The sequence below is a fragment of the Alosa pseudoharengus genome, unplaced genomic scaffold, assembly GCF_046254945.1.
Source record: "Alosa pseudoharengus isolate Yale_2024_CS ecotype anadromous, Long Island Sound unplaced genomic scaffold, YU_APseudo_1.1 YU_APseudo_1.1_scf_15, whole genome shotgun sequence".
In the NCBI taxonomy this organism is placed as follows: domain Eukaryota; kingdom Metazoa; phylum Chordata; class Actinopteri; order Clupeiformes; family Clupeidae; genus Alosa; species Alosa pseudoharengus.
Window position 1 is genome coordinate 22,400,491 of NW_027468620.1, and position 27,500 is coordinate 22,427,990.

Below are 27,500 nucleotides of genomic sequence, written 5' to 3' on the forward strand. Positions count from 1 at the left end.
AAGCTTCAGCATCACACATTTAAGAAAGAACACATTTTAGTCCACACGTGTTAGAGGGAGGGGGTTATGAGCAGCAGGGGGTGGGGGGGTATAGGGGGGTTAGTGACTCACTGTGTCTGCGGTGTGGCATGCTGGCTCGAGGCGGCCCCTGGTACGGACCCGGCCAGGGATTGAGGAGGGGAGCGGCCAGCACAGCCTGCACAGAGAACACACACAGAGAAACCATGACACACACACACACACACACAGACACACACACACACAACACACAACGTATTGACACATGCATGCACGCACGTGCGCACACACACAACCAATGTTTTGCATGTGCACACAGATTATGTGCAAACACAAAACACACACACACACACACACAAAGGCACATGCCACATATAAATTAGTAAGAGAATACACAGAAAAAACCACACACACACACACACACACACACACACACACACACACACACACACACAACCAATGTTTTGCATGTGCACACAGATTATGTGCAAACACAAAACACACACACACACACACACACACACACACACACACACAAAGGCACATGCCACATATAAATTAGTAAGAGAATACACAGAAAAAACCACACACACACACACACACACACACACAAAACAGACCACTCACAGAGAAACTACGACACACACATGTGCCCTGGGAAGACTCATGCAAGCATGAGGTGAAGCAGAATGAGAACAAAGAGAAACAGAGGGAGTGCAACCTTAAAAACACACATCAACCCCCAAACACACACACACACACACATACACACACACACACACACACACACACACACACACACACACACACACATACTATGAGTAACCCATGAAAATGACCAACTACTATACACACATATATCTCACCTACTATAACCAGACCACACGAATGAATAATTGGCTCTGAGCACAGAACTGGGAATAAAGATGAAGAGGAATTTGGGCTGCCATCAAACGGATTCTGGGGAGGCTGCATCCACAAAGCCATGTTCGGCGGGCACACGTCTGACGGAATTCACAACAAACCAATAAGACGCCTCTTGATCTCAAAGAGGACTAACTTTCTGGGGACTCAGGGAAGCACCGCCACGCGGCAATGTGGCGACGCCACAGAATGGAACTGAGCGTGCTCCGCGTGCCTCAGAGAAGCCCTGCATTGCCACCAGCAGTGGCCCGTCCACCCCCCCCCCCCCCCCCAACCCCCAAGCTGAGAAGTGACATCAAAAACATCTATCAGAGGGAGCTTAAACCCTACGCCCCCCACCCCTCCACCCCATGACAGCCACATGAGGCTACATCAAAGCTTCACTCATCTCTCTCCTCCTCTCTTCCTCTGCCCGGACTCCTCCCTCCCTCCCTCCCTCCCTCCCTCCCTCTGTGGCTGAGCTGCTCCTCTCCTCTCTTCCCTTTTCTTTTATTCCCCCATCTCTCCTTCTTTCACATTACCATCTTTTTTTGGTCCGTCTTTCTCTTTTTCCTCTCTCTCTCTCTCTCTCTCTCTCTCTCTCACCCTGTCCTCTCCCTTTCTTTCTCCCTCTCGCTCTCTTTCCAAATGCCAATCTCGCATTTCGGAACCCTCTTTCCCAGCACTGTCTCTTAGTGGTAATGCTGTTTGAGGAGTGGATAGGAGAGGAGTGGAGGAGAAAGGGGGGGGGGGGGCTTGTGTGAGGTGGAATGCCTTTTTCCAATAAGAGAACTACTCTCCTTCCACACACACACACACACACACACACACAGACACCATCACCACCACCTCAGCACTCCCAGAGTGACGCGGCCCCAAACTGGGCTTTTAAAGATTAAAGGACCAGGGCCTCAGAGAGGAGCCAGTGGAGCGCAGCGGCACGGCACGGCACGGCGCAGAGCAGAGTGGAGCGGTGCGGAGCGGTGCGGTGCGGAGCGGCGCGCTGAGCTGCGGCTAAGCAGAGACGACAATCACTCTGTAATCTCTGTCAGCGGGGCCGGTCCTTCCCCCGTGTCGCAAATTGGCCAAACGCGTCGCCCTTGCGCCGGATGAAAATGCAGTCGAGGAAGCGCTGGGTGACTCTACCACCCCCCTACCCCCCGAACACACACGCACACACACACAAACACATGCTACCCACATCACTGCCCCAGGGGGAAGCCAGGCAATTGCTGGCTGACACAAGATGTCCTACCGCATCGCCAGGCCCTCCCCAACCCTCCACCTGGCGAGCCATCCCAGTCGGGTCCATCTCCCAGCCCACAACACAATCACCTCTCTTCCAGCCTCATTCCACCAGCACATCCAAGGGCTTCAATTATTGAGAGGAAGGCTTGAAATGAGGAGAAGGTAAAGGAGATGGTGACAGACAGATACATGGAGAGATAGGGAGTTAGGGAGAAATAGGAAGTGACAGTGAGATAGAGAGAGAGAGTGAGTGAGAGAGAGACAATACGTGAATGAGTGAATAAGACAGAGTGAGAGAGAGAGTGAGTGAGTGTGTGAGTGAGTGAATGAGAGAGAGAGAGAGAAAGAGAGAGAGAGAGACTGATGGTTGGATTGTCTGACACACCACAAAACAGACTTTTAAAAAAATAACTGATTTGCTGACGTCATAGACGAGCAGAAAACACATAGTGAAAATGAAATGAAATGAAGCCACTGACAACGGTTTCCTCACAGAATGCCACTGTGGTCTTTTTCGTTTAGTTTGAGCAGTTGACATGTCAAGATGAAGCAATCCCGGGTCTTTACATCACTAACTGGCACCAGGAATCACCACTGATATTGGCAGTGCGAATGGAGGGGCTGAGAGAGAGCCTCAAAGCTTAGAGAGAGAGAGAGAGAGAGAGAGAGAGAGAGAGACAGAGGCCCTGGGGCTCATAGAAAAAGAGTGAGAGAGACATAAAAAGAAGGGGCAAGGCAGTCAACCCTTGAGGGTCTGAGAAAGAGAGAGGGAGAGAGGGGGAGAGAGAGAGAGAGATAGGGAGAAAGAGGAGGGAAGAAAGAGAGGAGAGTGAAAGAAAGGAAAAGACAGCTCCCCACTGTTTCTCTGCCACACCACCCTGTTGCTCCTTGACAGACTCTGAGGCGCTGGAAGATGACTGCAGCTGGCCCTGTCTGACCGCCGAGGTCGCTAACCCACAATCCTGCTGGCCAACACGACTCACGTTGTTCTGTTGTGCTGTAGAGAGCATGCTAACAACATGTCTCTCTCACTCACTGTGGGAAGATCACCACATGTCAGTTTGTGTATGTGTATGAGAGTATATTTGTGGGTCTGCTTCTGATTGCGTGCGTGTGTGTGTGTGTGTGTGTGTGTGTGTGTGTGTGTGTGTGTGTGTGTGTGTGAGAAGGTGTCAGATGTAGGAAGTAGTTTTGAAGCGACCCACGGGGAAATCACAGGATGTGTTAATGAGAGGACTAGAGGAGGGCGCGAGACAGTAATCTGCATTGCTACCCACCCCCCCCCCCCCCCCTCCGTCCCTCCACCCCTGCTGGCGGCAGAGCCGAGGATGTCGGGGAAGCATCTCCGAATGACAGGGCCTGTTCGTCACTGCAGCAGCCCGGCGCAGGAGCCACCGCAGAGCATGCTGAGCGGCTTCTCACCAGCTGAGATCACACACCAGCAGAGCGGCTCCTCGAACCTTTCAACCACTCTGCCTCCAGCGATGGAGAGAGAGAGAGAGAGCGCAAGAGAAGGAGGGAGACCGTAGAGGAAGAGAGAGAAAGATGGAGATCGAGGGAGAAAAAGAAGGAAGAGGAGAGAGACATGGATAAAGGGAAAGGAAAAGAGTGATGAGCTGAGGGGTCAAATACATGGGGGATGATGTGACAAAGAACATCCCCTGATTTTGGACTATTTAAAGTTGAGCTCTCTCTCTCTCCCTCTCTCATATACATACATATATATATATATATATATATTCTCTTTAGTTTAATCAGACCTCCACAAAATTACTTCCCTTCTGGTCTGCTAACCTTTGCCAAATTCCAGGCACACACACACACACACACACACACACACACACACACACACACACACACAGGACCTGTGCAGTGAAAGAAATGTCACACCTGTCATGCTCACCCGCTCCCTTTCAAAGGGCTCGTGGGAACTTATGCAAAAGGGAAAGCTGTGTGGCTAAAAACTGAATGGAGGAGAAATGAAATGAAAATGGAGGAGGGAGAGGGAGAATGAGAGGGAGGGAAAGGGAGGGTGGGAGCGAGAGAGAGTGGGAGAAAGAGAGAGAGAGAGAGAGAGAGAGAGAGAGAGAGAGAGAGAGAGAGAGAGAGAGAGAGGTGATGGAGAAGTGGTGAAGACAGCAGCAAGGGCAACGGTCCGAATGACATGCACATAAAAGGGAAGAAACGGAGTGAGAATGTGACGGAGGAAGTAGGGAAGAGGAAAGGGCGTGGGGGGGGGGGGGTGCAAGGGAAATGTGAGCCAGGCTCGGAATGAGGGAGGTGAGGCAAGCGGTGGCTGGCGGCGACAGTTGTTTATCCGCAACCCTCCTGCAACTGCCAGGTTATGTTTTCTCCGCATTCAGTAAGTTGATTTTGTTGTTTATTTGTTTCCATCTCTCTATCTCTCTCTCTCTCTCTCTCTCTCTCTCTCTCTCACACACACACACACACTAAGGCAGTTAAGATTACAATGCAGAGCTTGGGCAAGACTGACCACACGGAACATAATGAGGAGAGTCTGGGATTAACGGTGGTGAAATAAAAAATATCACAGGATGAAGATAAGGAGCCGCCGAGGGAGACGTGATGGCCACTTTAATGGAGCCTGAACTGTAAACACCAAGGCTTCACACTGGGCGATTAATTAGCTAATTAAAGCACACCCAACAAACAGGGGAAAAACATCCCACATGTGTGGGCATGTCGAGAGATGTTTTCATGTTTACACCAATTGCGCTCCTCTGGACTGGACAGAAGCAGACCACTTACTCAACTGAGAAAAAAACAAACATATAACTTCACAAAACCAGCTGAGAGTGGGTGTTCAACAGAGGTATGTGGTTGTTCTTTAGCTAAAGGTAAGCTAGCCGTGAATGAGACTAGAACAGACAGCTAAACAGACTGGGGGCAAAGACAAGGGACAGCGGTGTGACAGGTGCCTGTCTGTCGGCCAGGCGTCTGAGGTGGTAATTGGGTTGCTAGCAGCCATGCTAACGGGGGAGAGGAGGAGGATGGGAGGCAACGAGACATGGCGTAATTGACTGACCGCAGGGCCTCTCCAGGGGGTCTGGGTGGATTTGTCGTGGTGCATCCGTCTGTCCACCCTGGACACCGCTGCCCTCTGCTGGCAGTGGCACCTCACAGCAGCCTGAGAGATAGAGGGAAGAGAGAGAGAGGGAAAGAGAGAGAGAGAGAGAGAGAGAGAGAGAGAGAGGAGAGGAGAGGAGAGGGGGAGGTATTGAATTAATCAAACCATGTCATGTGCTCTGGATACTCTGTGAAATTGTATCAGAAAAAAAAACATTGTAAAATGGTGAATTCTGAATCATGGCTTACATGTAAATGTGGTGGTGGCAATGTGAGAGGTGGGAGATGTCATTTGGAGAACAGGGAGAAAATGTTACAGAAATATATAGTATAGTATAGTAATGTAGTACCATATGGTGGTGAGAAAATATCAGGCAATTATTTTACTTTTCCATTTAGCATGGGGGGACCTGTCCCAACACCTGCCCCAAAAAATGGAGTAATATGAGATATTTTTTTATTTGGAATATATGCCTGTATCCACATTTTGCCTTTGAATTTTCTCCAAATCATAAAATCCTTCTGACAGCACTTCTGCAGTGCACTCTGCTTATCTTGAATATATTTTCATTTAAGGAGAGAGAGAGAGAGAGAGATGGAAAGAGAGAGATGGAGAGAGAAAGTTTTAATCTTTCATTAGCTGTCAAAACTATAATTTAAACTCTATTTGCCAGCACCACATCTTTTCACTTTCCATGACTTGTCTTTTACTTACCTCCTCAAAGAGAGGAAGGAAACCAATGACAGACACAAATACAAACAGATGTTTCAACACTTGGCACATACCAGATATTAGTCAATTTATTGTATATAGTATACAGCCTTAAAATCCCAAAATTTGGTGGTGGGGCATTGTCTCTATGTATTACGGTAATTGGGGTCCATCAGGTCAAAAGACCTGAATCATCCTGTAATGTACTATTCTAATGGTAGAGGTGAGTCAGGAGAGAGAGCCGTGACGCTGCAGACAGTCTGATTTTCACTCTGGCTTATCTAATACTCTTCATGTAAAAGCACAGTCTCCAATGTGGGCAGAGAGAAAGAATGGGGGTGATTCATGATATAATTAAATACATAATGCCAAATCATTTGCATTGATTTTGGTATGTCACTGGCTCTAATTGTGCCTTTGTGTTGTGTAAACACGACTATCATCCGGTTCATCCTGGTTTTTTAATGTTTGGTCAGCATCACAGATGTTATGTCATAGACTGCATGTAACATTATTCTCGGTATTGCAGGTTCATCATTTCCTTTTGACATAAAACACAGTCTATGGGCTACACTCGATAAAACAAAACCACACGGTTGTATTAAGTCATTTAAAATATATTAAAATATTATGATGAGTTAGATAGAACGGCAAAAGCATTACAGTCTGAAGTTGACCACAGCTGGATTGACTGAGTGCCTCACCACTGTTTATGTGTATGTTGTGTTGCATTGTGTGATGTTATTGTAGTGAGGTGTGGCAGACATTAACTCACTGTCTGCTGACGTGACGTGACGTGACGTGACGTGACGTGACGTGACGTGACGTGACGTGCGTCGTAGTGTGTGTGTGTTGAGTTGTGGTGTGGTGTGGTGTGGTTTGTGGTGGTGTGTTGTGTTGTGTGGGGGGTGTTGTGTTGTGTTGTGTTGTCTTGTGTTGTGTGTTGTGTCGGGGGTGTTGTGTTGTGGTGTGTTGTGTTGTGTTGTGTTGTGTTGTGTTGTGGTGTGTTGTCTTGTGTTGTGTGTTGTGTGGTGTAGGGTGTGGTGTGTTGTGTTGTGGTGTGGTGTTGGCATTGTGAGGTGTGCCAGATGTTACAGTAACTCACTGTCTGCTGTTGCTGTTTGTGGAGATGCTGTTGCTGGGTGAGCTGAGCGATGGTGCGGTCCTTACAGCGCAGCTCTTCCCTCAACCCCTGCACTTCTCTCATCAGCTCCTGCAACTGGAACACCCAGCAGACATATTAACACACACACACACACCACACACACACACACACACACACACACACACACATACATACATACACACAACCTAGACATTATCACATCCCCTTGAGCAGTACAGGCGTTTGATTAAAAAGGACCATCATTCCAACTGTGCCATTCCTACAGTATCAGTGACGCTTCTGTCTATACATCAATATGGCCTCCTCTTTTCCTGCACAGAGCCTGAGAGGCTATACATCATTCAGTGACATGGGAGTAAGGATAATGAGCTGTGCTAACATCCTTTTGTCTAGTCTGGTCCATACACACCTACGCCCAGGAGAGTTTGTGTGTGTGTGTGTGTGTGTGTGTGTGTGTGTGTGTGTGTGTGAGTGAGTGACAAACAGCTTTCACTACTTGTGTGTAAAGCCACCTGCAGCGTTTGTGTGTGTGCATGCATCCCTATTTGTGATTTCACACATTTAAGCCAACATGGCACCATGGTGCATGTTAAATAAGGATCAATACGCAAACCTTTATCCAGAGTTAACTTAACACCAGGATGACAATGACATTTTCCTCAACAGTAACCCCCACCCACACAGCTGGATCAGTAGAACACACACACACACACACACACACACACACACACACACACACACACACACAATGAAGCTGAATCAGTACAACACACACACACACATACACACAACAAACCCTCCCCTCTTTCTCACCTGGAGAGCACTGCTATCTTCAATAGATTCTAGACTGTCTGGAATTGCGGCACCATCTTCCAACTGAAAACACACACACAATACATATAATATAGACTGTATGGTTTAAAAAAACATACAAATCACATACTGTATGTCTTTCACATAATAACATTGTTTCCCCAGCAACATTATGCCACCGTTATTCTCACATTCAATCCAGCCTGTCTCCACTCAACCCTGATATTTATGTTTTTAGAAACACAAAATGAGTGTAGCGCCACATTTGTAGATACAAAATAAATGCAGCACCACCTTTGTAGATCCCAAATGCAGCATCAGGACCACATGCTGGGGAATCTGGTCTGGGTAAACATGGTTCTGGCTCCTAGCCTGGCTGCTGATTGTGATTCTGTGTTATTTTCCGAATCAGGGCTGGGTGTGTGGTTTGGTTACAAATGTGTTCTACGTGCATATATGAGACAGAGAAATCCAGACAGACTGACAGAGACCATCAGAGAGATGAAGAGAGAGGGAGAGAGAGACGTTTAAAAAAATAATCAGATATTGAGTCAGACATGACATAAAAAAAAAACATATCCTCTCCTGTCTAAGCCACGTATCCGTGGCCAAGGTTTTCTCTCTTTCTTACAACTCTCTTCCCTCTATCTCTCACCCTCCCTCTCTCTCTCTCTCTCTCTCTCTCTCTCTGAGGAGCCGAGGGTGATGGAGTGACGGGAGTTTGGGCCGGGGCTTTAATGGTTCCACGGATTCCGCCTGCTCCTTCATCTGAATTATTCATCCATGGCACACACTGATCCATTAAGTGATTAAGGGGCACAGACGTTAGAGAAAGGATCAATGCTATACGTGTGCATTAGCGTATATGTGCGTGTACATGTATGTGTCTGTGTGTGTGCTTGAGTGTGTGTTTGTGTGTGTCAGTGTGTGTGTCTGTGTGTGTGTGTGTGTGTGTCTGTGTGTCTGTGTGTGTGTCTGTGTGTGTGTGTGTGTGTGTCTGTGTGTGTGTGTGTGTGTCTGTGTGTGTGTGTGTGTGTGTGTGTCTGTGTGTCTGTGTGTGTGTCTGTGTGTGTGTGTGTGTGTGTCTGTGTGTCTGTGTGTGTGTCTGTGTGTGTGTGTGTGTGTGTGTGTGTGTGTCTGTGTGTGTGTGTGTGTGTCTGTGTGTGTGTGTGTGTCTGTGTGTGTGTCTGTGTGTGTGTGTGTGTGTCTGTGTGTGTGTGTGTGTGTGTGTGTATTTCTTCAGGTGCATGTATGTGTGTGTCTGCTGTCCTCTCTACGCTTCATAGCACAGATGTGTGGGAGGTGAGTGACATACAGATTAAAAACATATTGCCACAGCTTAAACATCTCTGTCAGCATCCGACTCTCTCTCTCTCTCTCTATCCCTCCTTCTCATCCGCCCTTGTCTATCTCCCCCCTCTCTCCTCTCCCCTCTCTTACTCCATCCCTGCCTCCCTCCCTCTCACCCCAGCCTGAATGTCATAGCAGCTATTTCCTCTAAATGAGGACAATCATTCAATGATTCATCCATTATGGAACACGTCATTCTCTGTCACCTGGCCTTTCACATGCCATACAAATGCCACATTCACATGAAGCGCTCCAACATCCAACATGCAATCACTCACTGTACAGCTGTTTTGGACTTTTACACCAACTTAGTAATTTTCTACAAGCCTATACACCCACACAGACCTAAACACACACACACACACACACACACACACACACACACACACACACACACACACACACACACACACACACACACACACACACACACACACACACACACCTATCCACTCCACACCTACGGGCTCAGTGAGTGTCCTCGTTCTCTGGCCCCTGTGCTGTGGGCCACAGATTGGATGAGGGGAGAGCGCAAGACAGGAGCCAGAGGAGCGAAGTGAATGAGAGACATGAGGAGACATGCTGTAGCTCTACAAATGAGACATGAGGAGACATGCTGTAGCTCTACAAATGAGACATGAGGAGACATGAGGAGACATACTGTAGCTCTACAAATGAGACATGAGGAGACATGAGGAGACATGCTGTAGCTCTACAAATGAGATATGAGGAGACATGAGGAGACATGCTGTAGCTCTACAAATGAGACATGAGGAGACACGAGGAGACATGCTGTAGCTCTACAAATGAGACATGAGGAGACATGAGGAGACATGCTGTAGCTCTACAAATGAGACATGAGGAGACATGAGGAGACATGCTGTAGCTCTACAAATGAGACATGAGGAGACATGAGGAGACATGCTGTAGCTCTACAAATGAGACATGAGGAGACATGAGGAGACATGCTGTAGCTCTACAAATGAGACAATGACTATTGATGACCCCGACCGTATGAAACGATGACGACGTGGAGCAGTCCACTTACAGCTGTATAATCTTGATAAAAATGTCAGCTTCTTTTCTATCAGAGGCATGTGGGACAATGTTAAGTTGTACACGTTTTAAGGCGGTTGATTGATGGTGGTGGTAGTGGTAGGGCAGGTAATGTGCATCATGGGTGTTCTGCACACATATGTGTTCATAATCTGAAGCTAGAGAAGAAAAACAAGCATGCAAACACACACACCCACATTGTGCATGGCCAGCAAAGTGCACAGGGGACTTATGGATCATTCGAGAGGTCAGAAGCTATATATAGCTCGCTGGGTGACAACTTGTCCCGTGGTCAAGGGGGGTGTCTGTGGGAAGAGTCCAGTTACAGTTTGAACGGGGGGGTTTCCCCTGTGTGTGGGACCACCTACAGATTGGACAGGATGTCACAGGCACACAGGAAACACACAACAACTACTGTAATACCAGCAGCTCTGTGTCTCTGTGTGTGTGTGTCTGACTGAGTGTGTGGATATTTTAACCTTCTGGCAATCCAGCTGTCCTTCTGCATGCCTCCAACACACACACACTTTTTAGCAGTTTGCTTGTGTTAAATATGTAGCATATGTGTTTACAGTTAGCTGCAAGTGTGTGTGCATGTGTGTGCATGTGTGTGCGTGTGTGCGTGTGTGTGTGTGTGCGTGCATCTGTGCCACACCTGCAGCAGACTCTTGAGCTTGAGCAGCTGGTTTTTGACAAAGGTGCAGTCCTGGGACATGTGTTTGAGTGTGAGCTCATCCAGCGCCACCATGTGGCCATCGCCCCTCCCTGCAGGCTGCTGCAGGGCTCTGGGGCCCACCCGACACACGCCGTCATACGCCACGGGCCTGCTGAGACAGACAGACAGACAGAGAAAGAACGGGATGTGAGTCACATGACATGGCAGATGATGTCGTCATAGAGCATGATAAGTGTGTATGATAATGATAGAGCATGATAAGTGTGTATGATAATGATAGAGCATGATAAGTGTGTATGATAATGATAGAGCATGATAAGTGTGTATGATAGAGCATGATAAGTGTGTATGATAATGATAGAGCATGATAAGTGTGTATGATAGAGCATGATAAGTGTGTATGATAATGATAGAGCATGATAAGTGTGTATGATAGAGCATGATAAGTGTGTATGATAAGCATGATAAGTGTGTATGCACCTGGATGCTCAGAGCCTTGGTGGTCAGTGTTTACCTGTTGTCGTTGTGGAAATGGTCAGGTCCGTTCAGCCTGTGCTGCCTCCGCCTCCAGTGGCCCTGTCGGCCACCTCGGTCTGAGCGCTCAAAGTGGGCCATCCCGTCTGCATCTACACACACACGCATAGAGGCAGAGAGAGAGTTAGAATTGGGTGGATGCCATGGTAAGGACTATCTGCCAACTGAAAAATAATGTCAACATACAAGACAAAAAAACAAACCGACCAACTGCACAGTAACTGTAGACTGTCTTCTTACCACACACACACACACACACACATACATACACACACACAGGAAATTAAGCACATGTGTTTAAGTCTGCACCGCATCAACAGGAGAATCCTATCTTACACACACAGCAACATGAAGTTGAACCCATCCTGAAAGCTACTGTAATTTGTGTATATAGCTCCAATGTCTCAGAGTCTCCCACACATGCATTCCAGATGGGCCACGGAGGAGCCAGCAGGGGCGTTCAGCCCGGAGGGGTCCGTCTACCGTAGGTGCTGCTCTAGCCACCTCCAATCCCCCATAATGCCCAGCAATCCCTCCAACACCCCCACAGTAGCAGAAACAAGCTGCTCCTCTAACTGCCTGGAGCAACACACACACACACACACACACACTACACACACCCACACATACACACATACACATACACACACACACTACACACACACACACACACACAGACATACACTCACACAAACACACTCAGCTAAGAGAAACACTGCCTGTCTTTCTCTTTCCTGTTTTTCACATATACACTCCACAGCTCAACGCACTTACAGGCTGACAAAGGCAAAACTAATGGTGTACAGCCCCTACACTTCTATACCGAAACAGACTTAAATGAAACAAGACATCATGACCAAACTTAGTGAAGGATTTGTGGATGCGCTCCAGGATGTATCAGCCCAAGGTTAGCGTTGTTAGCTCAGCTCTCCAGGGCGGCACATCATTCTCAGCGGCACACACTCTTGCCAGGAGTCTGATACCCCCTGAACAACTTTAAAAAACTTATTATTGAGTTGGAGTTCAACTTCAATTACGTTGTCTCACAACGCTCAACTTCAGCCAGTCAATTTAACAGACAAGCATAACAGGAAATATGTCATGCAATATGTCACACTTGAGCACAAAAGGGTGTGTGTGTGTGTTTGTGTGTTGGCCCCTCAGAATGACCTCATGATGGCAACTTTGGCCATTTCAGGCCAGCTCTCCGCAGGAGAGTTACAGTAACTGAGCCTGTGTATAGACTCATGACATACGGCCAAAACTCTGACAAACTCCTCAGCAGTACAGGCCTCTCACACACTCACACTCACACACTCTCTTTCTCACACTCTGTCTCTGCTCCCCTTTGCTCTTTTAAAGAATCTGTCTCCACTCTGTCTCAGTTTCTTCAACTATGTCCTTCTGTATCCATTTCTCTCTCTCTCTCTTTCTCTCTCATTCACCCTCTCTCACATACCATAATAGCACAAATGAGTAGAGTCATGGAAACAACTCACCAACCTGCTACATTCCTCAGGTCTCCACTACGTCTGACAGCTACTCCAAAAACAAAATGGAATCATGTCCCAGGCATCTGAAGCAACAGTATCCAAATAGAAACGGTACGATCCACAGAGAGAGTGAATAATTTGTGTTCAAAGTGAGCCACAAATCCGTTTTCAAACACAACAAGAACATTAGCTTCAGAGAGTCTTTGGCAACGCACAAATCAAAGCACTTCACACTGAAAGCGACGACCGTCTGGAATAAACAAAACAACTCCCTTCTAGTTCACTTCTTTTTTCCTCTTCTTTCTATCTTTCTCTCTGGCTCTGTCTCTTCAAACAGCTGAGTAGCTGTGCCTTCTGTGACTTCAGCGACTCCTCCACCCTTTCTGGGAGCAGCAGAGCTTTCTGGGAACTCCCCTGGAGCAGCCCAAAGCCAAAGCCAAACAAGCCTCCGACTCAAGTGGGGCTCCACTGGTAATATCTCGGTCCAGAGAGAGAGAGAGCGAGAGAGGCACTGAGAGCAGGCACTGGGGTGGCCTGGCCTGAGACACCCGGAGCTCGAGCATACGGAAGGAGAGAGGAGGGGAGGGGAGGGGAGGGGAGGAGAGGAGCAATGAGCTGGACTGGGACCCTCCAGTCACGAGAACCAGTGGTGAGAGAAGAAGTAGAGAAAAAACACACACACAAGGCCTTCCCCTTCCTGCCTGCCTGGCACTGGAGAGTGTGTGTGTGTGTCCATGGGAAGAGGAGGCAGTGAGTGTGTGTGTGTCCAGGATGAGGGGGGGGGAGGGAGGGAGGGCCCTGTCCATGTGAGTCCATTGACTAGAATTCTTGTCTCTAGCCAGCCTCATCTTCGAACACGCACACACGCACACACACACACACACATACTTCTTCCACTGTTTTCTGTAGCCCCGAGTCAGTACGCCCAAGGCTATAAATAACACACTCAAGACACACACAAACACACACCAGAAAAGGAGGGGAAGGTGGGACAACTGGGTTGCCTGCTTTAAATTCCTTCACACAAACATATAACCTACACACACACATATATATATACACACACACATATACAAAACTATACACAAACACATTCTAATTCCATAACAGTTTTATCTGTTCCCCTGTAACGTAAATAGAGAGTCAAAGCTGTGTGTGTGTGTGTGTGTGTGTGTGTGTGTGAGTATGTGTGTGTGTGAATGTGTGTGCGTGTGTTTTTCCGTACACGTGGCAATTCCACATCTATGTCCACTGTGCATTGTTCTGCCTTTAAAAGAAATCCTTTGTGTCCACTCTCGCTGGTATAGAGTCTGAAGTCATCCTCTGACTTTCTCTCATGATGTCACCAAGAGACTGACTGAAGAATTCCTACATTACCCATGAGTCCTCATTTGTCACCGCACTCCACATAGCAACGGCACAAGTCAGTCCGTAGCCCCTGGCTCAACCTACCATTAGAGAAGCGGAAAAAGAGAGGCAGCCGTCCAGCCACATACAACGGGGGCCAAGCGGAATTGCAGCTTCGCTGTCCAGTAAGGAGACACTCCGCCATGGCGGCAGCAACCACACAACAGCTAGCCGGCACAGACAAGGACGCTCACAAGGATATTAGGTCCTCCTGACTATTAAAGGGAAGGCTCTGGCAAATCAAACACGAGGGAAAATGACTCATGGCAATGGCAGCACAGACAAACAGACTGCACTGCCATTAGTTTAAGGGGGAAAATGGAATAATAAGAGAAAGCTATGCTGGTTTCACTCAGGGGGCCCTAGCTGAGAAAGGTCATTCAAATTCACATTCATCTAAGCGAGAGGCCATGATTACCATGATTACTTTAAATCAGTGACATCTTCACACGACGCAGCAGAGGAGAAAAGGCCCTGTGAGGGTGTGTATGTGCTGCGTTGCTGAATAAAGCACAGACTGCTGATTAGATCACATCTGCAGCAAGGGTGGGCGGATGATTAGCACTTTCACTTTGGGGGGTGGAAGAGGAGGAGGTGGAAGGAGTGTTTGGGCCAGGAGTGCTATCAGTGACACCCTGTAGATCCGGGCGGAGGAGAGTAGTGGGAGGAGACGCCTAATCAAGCGCTCATCCTCTCTTGCTGACGTGGAGATGGCTAGATGGATGGCCCACTGTGCTCCTGTTTTTTAAGGCTAACGAGCTCAAACGTGATTTGGGCTTGTGAGTGGAGGCACGGGACAGATGTTCGTTGGCAATCATCTTAGCCCTGAATCTGCAGAGCCAGGTTGTGGACAGAGAGAGAGAGAGAGAGGCGGGGGAGGGGGAGGTGAAGGGAGGACAGGGCACAGTGTGATGGCATGTTGACAATGTGCAGAATGCACCCGGGTCCGTAGACGTATGTGTGTGTGTGTTTGAATGCCAGCAGATGAGGAGGTACATGGATTCCTATACCGTATGTATGTGCATTTGAGATAAGAGCACTGATCTATAAAGAACTTCTTCTTTATAGATCAGTGGATAAGAAAGACTTAGAGGTTTTGTAATTATGACCGCCGCGCAGCGAAGTAGCCCCCTCACTGGACTGGACCCCCCGAAAGGAGGGTAGGGCAGACACAGTTTTCTGTGAATATCTCGAGAACCGTAGGGTTTAGGAGGACCTTTTTTTTTTTGTATGTTGATCTCAAGGGGCCTTGTCAACCTATTCCATAACCACTCATTTCATGTATAGCGCCACCTAGTTAAACACAAAAAAGTAAAAATGAGGTGTTGTAATCGCAGGTATCTGTGACCTAACATAGTGAAAACTGCACGAAATTGGAAGTGTAGGATCATTATGACACCCTCTGTATGCACGCCAAGTTTTGTGGAATTCCGTTCATGGGGGGCCACACAATAAATTCATTTATGTTACTATACACCAACTGGCCTGTAGGTGGCCGGAGACATTTTTCTGTGAATATCTCGAGAACCGTAGGGCCTAGGAGGTCCACCTTTTCTATGTATGTTGGTCTTAAGGGGGCATGTCAACCCATCCCATTACCACTTATTTCATGTATAGCGCCACCTAGTTAAAAATTAAAAAGCAAAAAATCAGGTGTTTTCATCACAATATCTCTGGCTGACAAGGTCAAAACTGCACGAAAATAAAAGTGTAGGATCATTATGACACCCTCCGAATGCATGCCAAGTTTTGTGTACTTTCGTTCATGGGGGGCCTTACAAAAAAATAATTTACGTGTACATTTAGTGACCGTACACCAACAGGGATTCCCGGGACACTGAAAGACCGGGGTACACAAAACTTGGTGGGCATGTAACCCCACATGGATAGCATGGAACCGTCGTTTTTCGTTTTGATCTGTAGCCCCCCCGCTGGACTGGACCCCCCGAAAGGAGGGTAGGGAAAAATATCTTGAGAACCGTAGGGCCTAGGATGACCAATTTTTTCCGTATGTTTGCCTCCAGGGGTCATCTTAACCCATTTCATGTGCACACATGTGCATAAACAGATACACACGCACACACATACATTCACAGTAATCATACGTATGACACATACTCACACAGTAGACATATGTACGCATGCATGCACATGCACAAACACAGGCACATACGCAGGCACACACACAAGCATGCACACACACAGACACACACACACACACACACACCCACACACATAAACATAAACATGTACACGCACACATGCACACAAGAATTTCTCAGAATTATGAACAGGCAAGATGGGGGTGGGGTTGTATAAAATGAATTTTACATGTGAAATCTATGAACTAATCATGTTTTGGTACTTGTTGTCTAGCGGATACCAGTGAGAATTGAGTGTGGATAATGCAATTTAGTGACACAGTTAGAATCATATAGGCCTTTCAGCGTGATTTATTTTTGTGTAAAAAATGTGCTGGACTGGGCGGCGGTCATATTTTGTACCGCTCTGCGGTACATCTAGTTAAAATGACATTTGGGCAGCATTTTCCCTCAAACTAGGGAATTGGAACTGACTGGCCATGCAATGCATGCATGTGTGTGTGTGTGTGTGTGTGTGTATATGTGTGTGTGTGTGTGTGTGTGTGTGTGTGTGTGTGTGTGTGTGTGTGTGTGTGTGTATGTGTGTGTGTGTGTGTGTGAGCCAACTCACCATTGCACAGAGACACATCCTCTGACAGGTCCACATCCAGCATGAGGTCATCATCTTCAAGGTCACATGACTCCAAATTATCCAGGTTGCTAAGAATGTCCTGAGACCACACAGAGAGACAACACATTAGAGAAAAACTACATGAAAGCAATTTGTTGTCTTTCACCACTAAACACAGTATTTACTACAAGGCAGTAAAGTGCCTTTCAGACGCCATTTAAATACTGAAAGGAGCAACATTGCTCTTGTGTGCTTTCCGCCGAAAAGTGTCTCATCAACCAGGCCAGCTGTTTTAAAGAACAGCAAACACATCTTATTAATGGTGAAGACGTCTAGTCAAAACAACAAATTGTGGCCTGGACTGCTATTTGCACCCCAGTACACGAAGCCTGCCCACACAGAAACGCTCCAAGGCAGAGATCGATACACTCCAAAGGTGGAATAGCAAAAGCCATTTTGTGCTCTGAGATAATGGAAGTGAACTGCCTGAACTTCTTTAAAAAGCACTAAGGTATTGGTTAATGGCCTGAGCCACTTATTACTGAACTTTAAGCAACAAAAGGCCCCACTGTAAACAAAGACAGACAAATGCAAAAAGAAAAGAGACACATGGGGCCAAAACACTTTAGTGGTAAAACAAGGGCAACTGTGTAGGATCAGTAGGAATTATTATGAAGTGGCTAGTCCTTGCTAGTCCCTGCTTCACTGTAATATTACATGAGCTTCATCAGAAACAAGCTCGCTAAATAGTTTGTTAATTAGATACTGAGCCATTTCTCAACACAATCTTCTATAAATATGATAAATGCATATAATCATATATATATGATTCAAAACAATTCAAACAGTCAATAAAATCCCTGTTAAGTATGTTAACATTGGGCAAACTCTCAGTAATGAGCTTTTCAGCAGGGTGTAACAATTCAAACACAACTGAAACTTTCAGTTCCCTACAGACAGCGATTAGGCTGCATTGATGAATCCGGGGTTATCCATCAACATGGTTTAAGTGTAGAGAGCAATTTTTTTCCAATGTAGTGTTTATTAATCATGAAACAGAGGAGAGATGGAAGGCTGACTTCTATATTTACAGAGCTGCCATTGCTCATAAAATATAAATCGCTTGCATTTATGATGTCAGACAAAACCGTTTGCTTTGCACTCTGGTTAAACAGCGTTCAATATCAACCAGCAGTGAGTGGCATTTGCTTTAAGTAGTATAATATTGGCTATGGCCTTCAACAGCTCTCTTTCTATCTCACTTTCTTCTGCACACACACACACACACACACACATAGAAACAATAACACACAAACATGCATGCACACACACACACACAGACACACACACACATACTGGCCTTCAGTTCTGGTGTATCCTGCAGCCATGGCAGCGGAGAGAGCTTAGTCACGGTGCGCTGCTCCGGGGAAAAGATATTTCACACAGCTGGGTCAGGGACTTAGCTACGGCCGTGGCTGCATCACCTCTTCAGATGACACGCCTGTGTGTGTGTGTGTGTGTGTGTGTGTGTGTGTGTGTGTGTGGGGTTGGCATGGGGGAGTCCTGCTCCAGCGATCCCCTCCCCGCAACACCCCCCCCCCACACACACACACACACACACTTTCAGAGAGCCCACGAGGGGCCACGCAGGAAGATGGGATTATACCGCTGTTCAGGTGTGGAGCACGTAGTTTGGCTGGCCTGCTGATAACACACGGCGTTCGTGTCCAAAAGGACGAGCCAAGTGGACAACATTGTTTGTGCATCATTCTTCTAAACTTTTTATACTCAAAATATATTTATACCAAATATTATATTTGTATACACTATCTGTTTCTGCTTGACACAGTTTAACCATCCATAAGAGCGTAAGCTCTCTTATTTTGAGACAGGGTTGGGAGCGTGCATCTGCTACATTCCGGGGATGTACTGGATATCATTGAGCCCTGCTCAGTCATGACAGCAGTCAGAATCATTTGCACCCTAAAAAAGCACCTTCACTGAAACCATGACACTTCTGTGGAGGCTGCCTATCCAATATTCATCACAGCAACAGCAGCAGTGCTTTCTTATAAAAAAAAAGTGGAATGGAAGAACACACACACACACACACACACACAACCCCCAAATCCCTGAAATCAATGTTCATCTCAGATCTGTGTCCATGTTTTCAGCACCTCTCAGTGTTCTGAGTTAGCACTGACAATGCTCAGGCGGTTAGAGGCGGTAGTCCATTGATCCTTCCACACTGGGTGAGCCAGGCAGAGAGAAGTTACCCAGCGTGCCCTTGTATCTCATTAGGTACGCAATCAGTCGTGACTAATGGGTCGAACCTTGCAGATATTCATATCTTTAACAGCTTATTTCAAGCACATACCAACAATGTAGTTGTTTTTCTCTCAATTCTGTTGTTCAGAGGATCATGTTCATATTCTGTAGTGTGTGTGTGTGTGTGTGTGTGTGTGGTTGGGAGTGTGTGAGTGCAGTCTGTCTGCTGGTGTGAGTGCGGATGGTTTTCGCGTGTGAGACTATAACACTTCACCATTCCATGCCTAAATCCACAGTCACAGCCTAAAGCTGACCTGCTGCATGGCGGACACACAGAGCTGTGCACCAATCCAATCACTCGACCCATTTGCTCCCAGCACAACATGATCAATCCCTGGCGCCTGCCTGACCTATCAGCACCCCCACTCTCCCCTTCAAGTGCACCAATCCTGCAATTTATACTCTCTGTCCAGGGCGGCAAAGCCCCTTGCCAAGAGGGAGGACTTAAGTAATGTGGGGTTAGGAACTAACCGTGAATCAGGGGAGTTAAAGCGAAATGTCCTCCAACCTATTTGAGAATATAAAGAACTCTGTCACAACCTGTAAAACTTGACAGCCAGCAATTATGCACAACTGCTCAGCAAGATATAATGTAGCATTGGCACTATGTATCACTCTGCTCTGTAGATCGACTGTACTATCCGCAAGTCACAGGAGGCAATAGTGCTGCCTGGGATCATCATTATGGCCCTGGTTTGCCCTTATATGTACTTTTTCCACAGGCCAAATGCTTTCGACATCACCACAGCCATGTGACCTCAGCAGATAATGACACCCCTGAGAGTGAGCAAGAGTAGATGAGCTGTTTGTGTGTGTGTGTGTGTGTGTGTGTGTGTGTGTGTGTGTGTGTGTGTGTGTGTGTGTGTGTGTGTGTGTTTCTGTGCCAAGAGAGAAATAAAAAAAGGCAGTGGTATACAGACATTTCAACTTGTTACACAGAAAGGAAAAATATCTATATGACTATAGAACAGCTCTATGTACCCTGGTCTCCAGCAGGTCTACTACACTTAGAGCAGAGCACTGCACACTGCACGCAAGCTACGGTTTCATTAATGGTGACAAAGCGCCGGTCTGCACCGCATACGTTGGCTTATTGCCATGGCAACAAAGGCATGAGTGCTTCCTTTATTGAGCCACTAATGAATCTATATGTTGCATCTGTGCACTTCTGCAGCCAAACAAATCTAAACATGAGCATACTACGACAAGCCAACCAGTAGAGCTGCCCGCAAGTGACTCGGCAAGAGGGGTTTGAGAGGTAAATGGTCAGAGACATGAAGCGAGGGATCAAAGCAGATGAATGAAGGCCTCATGGAGCCGTGCTCTCATGGTGAGTATACAAATAAAAAAAAAATTGAGTATATTTTTTTTGCCCTTTTTATGCCTTTAATGAGACAGGACAGTGGAGAATGACAGGAAGCGAGTGGGGCGGGAATCGCACCCGGTTCGCCGGCATACGGTGCAGGTGCCCCAGCCAGTCGCGCCACAGCCGGGGCCACAAATAACATTTTATCTTCTTTTTGTCCCCCTTGTCCTCCTTAATGTGGTCAGGCCTTTAGAAAACCTTTAAGAGGCTGAGGCCATGTTGTACTCAGAGCCCAGCGCTTGCCTAATGGTGCTCAAAAACAACAACAAAAAATACACCGTTGAAATACACCACGAGTGGATGCAAGCTCATCTGCTGAGCTGGCACAAGGAAGACAAGTCTATATAATGGAGTACAAACACTCCATTCTTAAGAGATGGGGACAAAAGCACTGAATGATTGGCTATTGAAAAGTCCAAACAAGTCAAAAAAGTTCAACCACCTCAACCGCTCCTTGATTTTTTTTAACCGTAAGAGGTTGCAATCTGCTCCTATTGGAGAAGCCCAGAAGCATGTAGCCTACACAGTTTATACTTTGCTTTGGCTTGGACCATGGATGGCCAGTGGGATCAATCCTATTGACTAAAGCCTGCACCTTACGCAGTTGGATTATTGAGTGGAAGCAAGATTCCCACCCCCCTCTAAAAAATAAATGTAAAACAACTAAAAAAAATTCGATAAACATGAAAGACTAGACAACTCCACTCGGCTCTAAGAATTCATGATGAAGAAACATACTGCCCCCTTGAGGCATGCGCTGGCAACTGCATGTATTTTATTACCTGCCCCCGACCTATACTTTCCGCTCCTTGCCATTCATTTGTAAAGAGACTGGTAGTTGAGGTGGGAGGGGGTGGGGGGGTCGAGGGTGCAGGGCTGTACAATTTTCATATGAAACAAAGCAATACCATCCTCAGCCCTTGGTTATTCCTTTGCCTCAAGTCTCCGTGGACCAATCTACACAATCAGAGGAACAAGCCTTGTAGAGCTGTCAGACCTTACATAAATAACCTGCTTTCAGACAAGCTACTACATACACTTCACATACGACAGCTCTATGCTGCAGCAGTGCTGTATAGCTGCAACACAAACAACACTAGCAGGTTCAATTGTTCTGCCACACACTGTCAAGAGACTGGTAGAGGTGAAGAATGTTTCACTGTGTACTGTTCTTTACATTGCAAATACTTGGCTTAGATCCTAGACGGTGCATATAGGTGGGTTGTAGGAGAGGCAGAGAAAGTCTGAGGATACAGAAAAACAGATTAATAGCAAGACGGAGGGTATTGAAAGAGAGACAATGAAAGAGACAGACAGAAAGAGAGAGAGAGAGAGAGAGAGAGAGAGAGAATGGAGTCTCCACACTTCACTTTGAATTTTAATGAATGTGTCTGATGAGAGTAACGTATAAAGATCGGTATCTTCTTCTCCACTGCTCCTGCACCTCTTTAATTAAAGGTGTAGGTTTTTGAACATTCTAAGTTCCGCAACAATTGAAGGTTCTAAAATTCTATGTTGAATTCAATGAACCCAGATATTCTTTAGAATGTTAATTTCCCAACATTCCCGTCACACCGGTGTGACGGTACTCCTTTAAGGGTTAATGTTTCATGTCTTACTGGCAGCAGAGAAGAGCTAACGTTAAAAAAGAAAGAAAGGGGGGAAAAAAACTTTTCATTACAGGGCATGGTCGAACCATGGGTGAACAACAGCCTATTACTGGAACTGAGGCAAAAAACCTAATGTGTGCTACCCAGAACCATTAGACTGACAGCCTCTTTGTTACAGAATTCAAATCACTGACATGCGCAGACCATCATTTATTAGCATTCCATTTCATTTGGAATTTACGGCAGACGGGCCCATTCCCAGCCCATAGTAACGCTAAGCTAAGCACTCTGACTCAGCACATTTCTCTCATGCTCACAGACAATACAGGTTAGCCTGGTGCTAAAGCAGAGCCACAGCCATCTGTATGAATGTCTATGGTGTATGAAAGTCTATTCCTTAGCTTGGGGCAGATCACAAGTGATGTTTTAGTTTGCTTTGTTTTGTACTGATTTTGAAAAGACATTGTTTACACAGCTCCATGGGTTTAGTTATTTTAATAAATGCTTCCTGGGCATGGACATAATCTTAAAATCTTCTGAATTACATTAAGAGTTTGCTAATCATGATAATGTGCAAAAAGGTAAAAATGTCAACATAAATAGGACATTAGAACACATTCACTAACAAACCAAATACATGTAGTGAATCAATTTGTCCACTAGAGGTCAGTCTCTAACCAACTCTCTGTCATGGTTGGACCAGCCATGGGAAAGGGCACTTGAATTTCATTTGAAGACAAAAGGGTGGGTGAGCACATGGTATTTAGCACTCAAGAACTATGAGGCTATTTCATTACAGCCAGTCTAATCCAATACCATGGCACATTTATCGTTTTGATATGGCATTGACATTCTGTGCCATCAGATGTGCAAGATGTCAGTTGTAGTTACAGGCAGTTGGACAGGGCTAGTATATGAAATCAAGCCACCTCTAACCATTACTCTAAACACACACACAAGAACACACGCGCACACACACGCACATGCACACACACACACACACACACACACACACACACACACACACACACACACACACACACACACACACACACACACACACACACACACACAAACACTTGTCTTCTGCCACAAGGCCTCAGCAACAGAGCATACAGCCATGTGATAGGTTGGCATTTCTAAATCACTCTCAGTTAGGACCTCTATAAGGGGAGAAAAAAACATAAAGCTGATTAACATTTGAACTCTCCGCCCATTAATCTCTTTATAGGTTCCTCAGAGCCAATCAGCATACCCGGCAGCGGCAGGCGGCACAAGGAGCGACAACGGCCCGTTAATCCCCTTCTGAGAGAGCACCGACTCCAACCCAACTCTCTCTCACCCTATTGCTCCCACCCCACCCTTGCCCCAACATCCCATTCATATTCATGCCTCCCCGTCATCCACCACTGGGGCATATACCCTTACCATAACCTCCCTTAACTAACCACAGTAGTACACACACACACACACACACACACACACACATTTACAGTCTGGTGAGCAGGTGATTTTGGCCGGTGTGCTGTACTTGGTCACGAGTGGTTGGGCTGGAAGCTAAGCGCTCATTAGCATCAGGACGGCAGCCGGAGGCAGGCTTTAGGTTCCGGCCCAGGCACCAGCCGCCGGGGGAGTACCGCAGGTGAAAGCGAGAGGGCTAGACTGTGCCAAGGGGACACCTTTGGCACTGGGCAGATCAGAACACAACCCTGGATCAGAGCGGCCCATTGAGGTCTTGGCAGGGGCCAGGGCAAGAGGATCAGCAGGGGGCAGCTTGGCATAGAGATGAAAGGTAGAGTACAAAGGGCTTGATCACAGCGTCTTAAGATTAACCTCTGTGCTCCTCGCAAGAATTAGCAAGGTTACAAGTGCACAGCAGACGTGTTACATAAGTGGGTTGCATGTGTACAGCCGCGTGTGTGTTACCAGACATGGCGATCAATTCTTAGCTCCCTCCCTCCCTGATAGATTGGGCTAATAGATTGTGGCTTACATGATGAGCCTCCATTGTTCCATCCCTTTGTTCTCTTCTCACACAGTAAGCACAGTATTTGTGAGTGTGTGTCTGTGTGTGTGTGTGTGTGTGTATGCGTGTGTGTGTGTGTGTGTGTGTGTGTGTGTGTGTGTGTGTGTGTGTGTGTAAGCATGCACAGTATGGCTAAACTGTGTGTATGCAAAAAATAACAAAAATAAAATAACTCTGTTTGTGTTTGTGTGTGTGTGTGTGTGTGTGTGTGTGTGTGTGTGTGTGTGTGTGTTTGCAACTATGGTGTCTGTGTGTGCACATAGAGGTGTGAGTGTGTGTACATGAGTGCATGTGCTCACCCCACAGATGCCCTCTGAGTCATAGCTGCCGCAGCAGTGTGAGTTGTGGCCCATGGGCTCCAAGCCCTCCTCGTCCCACATGTAGGTCCCCCCAGAGCTGTTGGACGGCGACAGCTCCAGAGACGAGCCTGGAGGGAAGTCGGGCTCCGGAGACTCCGCCTGGGGGGGACGGGGAGCCTGCACCCCATAATCAGCCTTCCCTCCTGGGGAACATGGCAAGATGACAGGGGTCTTCACAAGTGCTTTAATGAAGTTTCCACAGAGGTTAAAAAGGTTATGCGAAAAGAAACTTTAGGAAGCGCAGAAATGACAGTCTGACATTACCATTGACGATGATAATATTGCAGGAGTTTGCATCCTGTGCTATCATAAAAAACTCCCAGAGTCCTGCGGTGTTAAGCTGTAGACTTTGATGGTTTCCACATTACACTTTTCCAATTTGACATCACTCTCTGTGACTACCCCAATTTAATGGTTCTCAACATAAGGTCTGTAGACCACTATCTTGTTATGAAAATACATTTTAAGTTCTTGGCAGTACTTCCAACTATGGTTGGCAATGATGATAACATTCACTTAAAAACAACCTCTTTTCAAATAGAAACTAATGGGCAATATGCAATAATGGTTATAGTCTGCAGTGGATGTTTCTGATCTAAGCTGATACCTGTCCAGTCCATGGTTTCATTCAGAAAACTGCGGAGTCGCGCCTGGCTAGACGCTGCCAACCGCTGTCTGTTGTCAGGCGTGCCGTCATGTGACTGGTCTCCCAGGTTGTCAAAGTCATCGAGGAACTCCTCACTGGTGTCGTTTCGGTCCAGGGAGGACGCTGAAGAAAGGGACATGTCCTCCAACACCTCCCCTGGACACGGAAGACTGGGGTCCTTCTCCCTCTGGTTAGAGTGGTCCTCTGAAGGATTATCTAGGCAAAGTACCTGGAAGAACATTTACAAGAGTTAAAGAGTAAGAAGACAATATTCTCAGTGCTGTTCCAGCTGAAAATAAAATGCAATGCGGAATCAAAGTGTAATGCCGAGTACAATATACAATATATAACTACAATTAGTACAGTTATATAGTATTATTATTATATGTATAGCTACCATTAATATAGCAATATAGAGTTCAGTGATTTGTTATACCAATGGATGCAGGATTGGGATCTAGACAATCCAATGAAGGGAGGAAGCATCAGTGCATTGAGACTCACCTTGTCACTGTCAGCAGAAAAGTCGGGGGAAGTGAGTGGCGACACCTCACTGTCAGTAGCAGGCTCACTTCCCCTGGCCTCCTCCGCTTTCCCGTCACCCGCCATTCTCCCAGCCAGCAGAGGGCGCTGTGGCTTGTTCCCGGCTGACCGCGTCAGTCGATAGGCCAGGCCGGAGGGTTTCGTCAGCACGTAGTTGGGCAGGAGGGGCTTCCTCAGTGCGCTGGGCGGCGTTGCGGATCCTGCCGCCCCCAAGGCCGAGGGCCGCTCAAGAAAGCCCCCCTTGCCGAGCTGCTGCTGCCCGGATGTCCGGCCATTGGCGAGGACGTGCGGGGTCCGGAGGACGGGCGGGCGCAGCTGGGTGTTGGCCAGCGGCTTGGCCAGCTCCACGGCCCGGTTGAAGGAGAAGGAGCGCGGGATGTGCTCGCCGGTAGGCGAGGGCAGCTGCTTGAAGTTGGTGAAGCTCTGGGAGCGCACCATGCTGTCGGAGGAGGAGGGTGAGCGCGCCAGAGTCTTCAGGCTGTCGCTAGACTGGGACAGGCTGTCCCGGGAGCTGCTGCGCGGGGACGAGGAGCTGGCCCGCGGGCGCAGCAGACCAGAGCCCCTGCCGGGCCCCGTGGTGGAGGAGGAGGAGGAGGAGCCGTTCTGGGTCGGCCTGGCTCCGTTGCTCTGGGGGCTGTCCGGGTGGTTGGAGGGGGACTGCTTTGGCATGGGCTTTGGACTCGGGCTCCTCTTCGAGGCCTGCTTGGGAATGGCTTTGGGGCTGCTGATGGTCACCGGCACTGTGCCGAAGCGACGCGCCTTTGTGACGGGAGTGGCCGGTTTCTTGATCTCTCTGAGCCCTGGAGAACCATGGGGAGGCCCTCGGCCGCGCTCCACCTTCTCCCCAGCGGCGGAGCCCTGCTCTGGGCTGGCAGGCTGCACGGGACTCCCATTCTCCTTCCTCCACTTGAGCGAGAAGGAGGAGGCGCGGACAAGGCCATTGAGCTTGCCGGTGGGTTCGCTCTTGCCCTCAGAGCTAGGCGTAGCCTGGGCTGAGCCATTGGCAACTGGCACAGTGGTGCCGCCCGACGGGCGGGCACCAAACTTAGGCAGTCTGGACACCATGGAGGGCTTACTAGACGCCTTCTCTTCCATCAGCAGTGAGCTGAGTCATGGAGCTTTGAGGTATCTAATGACCTGGAGACAAGAGGCGAGAAAAGAGGGAGAGAAAGAAAGAGAGAGTTAATTAAAACTTAATTAAACTCAATTAAAGCTACTAAACTACAAAAAAGCATGAAATGTCTCTACAATGTTACATAAATATTCAATTTTAACTACCCTCATTCAAGCTTTTAAATTGAGATGAGGATAGCTTTCTCTGGCTGACTTCCTGCTAAAACAAAAGACATGGCTGAATAAATGGAAATACAAATGTCACAATCAGCCTGAGGAAACAGCATATCTGTGTTATATTAGTCTGAGCGTTTGCCAGCGATAAAGACCTTCTGTTTCAAACAAGGCATCTGACATTTAGATGAACTAACTGC

At 47.3% G+C, this 27,500-nt stretch overlaps 1 protein-coding gene across 3 annotated transcripts in view; it reads right to left on the reverse strand.

The window, feature by feature from the left end:
* Positions 1–27,500, reverse strand: part of ccser2a (coiled-coil serine-rich protein 2a) — a 59,622-nt gene that overhangs the window by 11,455 nt on the left and 20,667 nt on the right. Inside the window, exons 2-11 of one of the 3 annotated variants that reach the window (XM_076285916.1) lie at positions 25,975–27,150; positions 25,432–25,699; positions 24,765–24,967; positions 17,136–17,235; positions 11,504–11,615; positions 10,969–11,140; positions 7,908–7,970; positions 7,074–7,187; positions 5,216–5,317; positions 112–196 (exon numbers count right to left, since the gene is read on the reverse strand). In XM_076285916.1, the coding sequence (XP_076142031.1) occupies positions 112–196; positions 5,216–5,317; positions 7,074–7,187; positions 7,908–7,970; positions 10,969–11,140; positions 11,504–11,615; positions 17,136–17,235; positions 24,765–24,967; positions 25,432–25,699; positions 25,975–27,108 (2,353 nt within the window). In that variant the 5' untranslated portion in view covers positions 27,109–27,150. The remainder of the gene's footprint in view (positions 1–111; positions 197–5,215; positions 5,318–7,073; positions 7,188–7,907; positions 7,971–10,968; positions 11,141–11,503; positions 11,616–17,135; positions 17,236–24,764; positions 24,968–25,431; positions 25,700–25,974; positions 27,151–27,500) is intronic. The other 2 variants (XM_076285915.1, XM_076285914.1) reach the window with 2 other exon arrangements.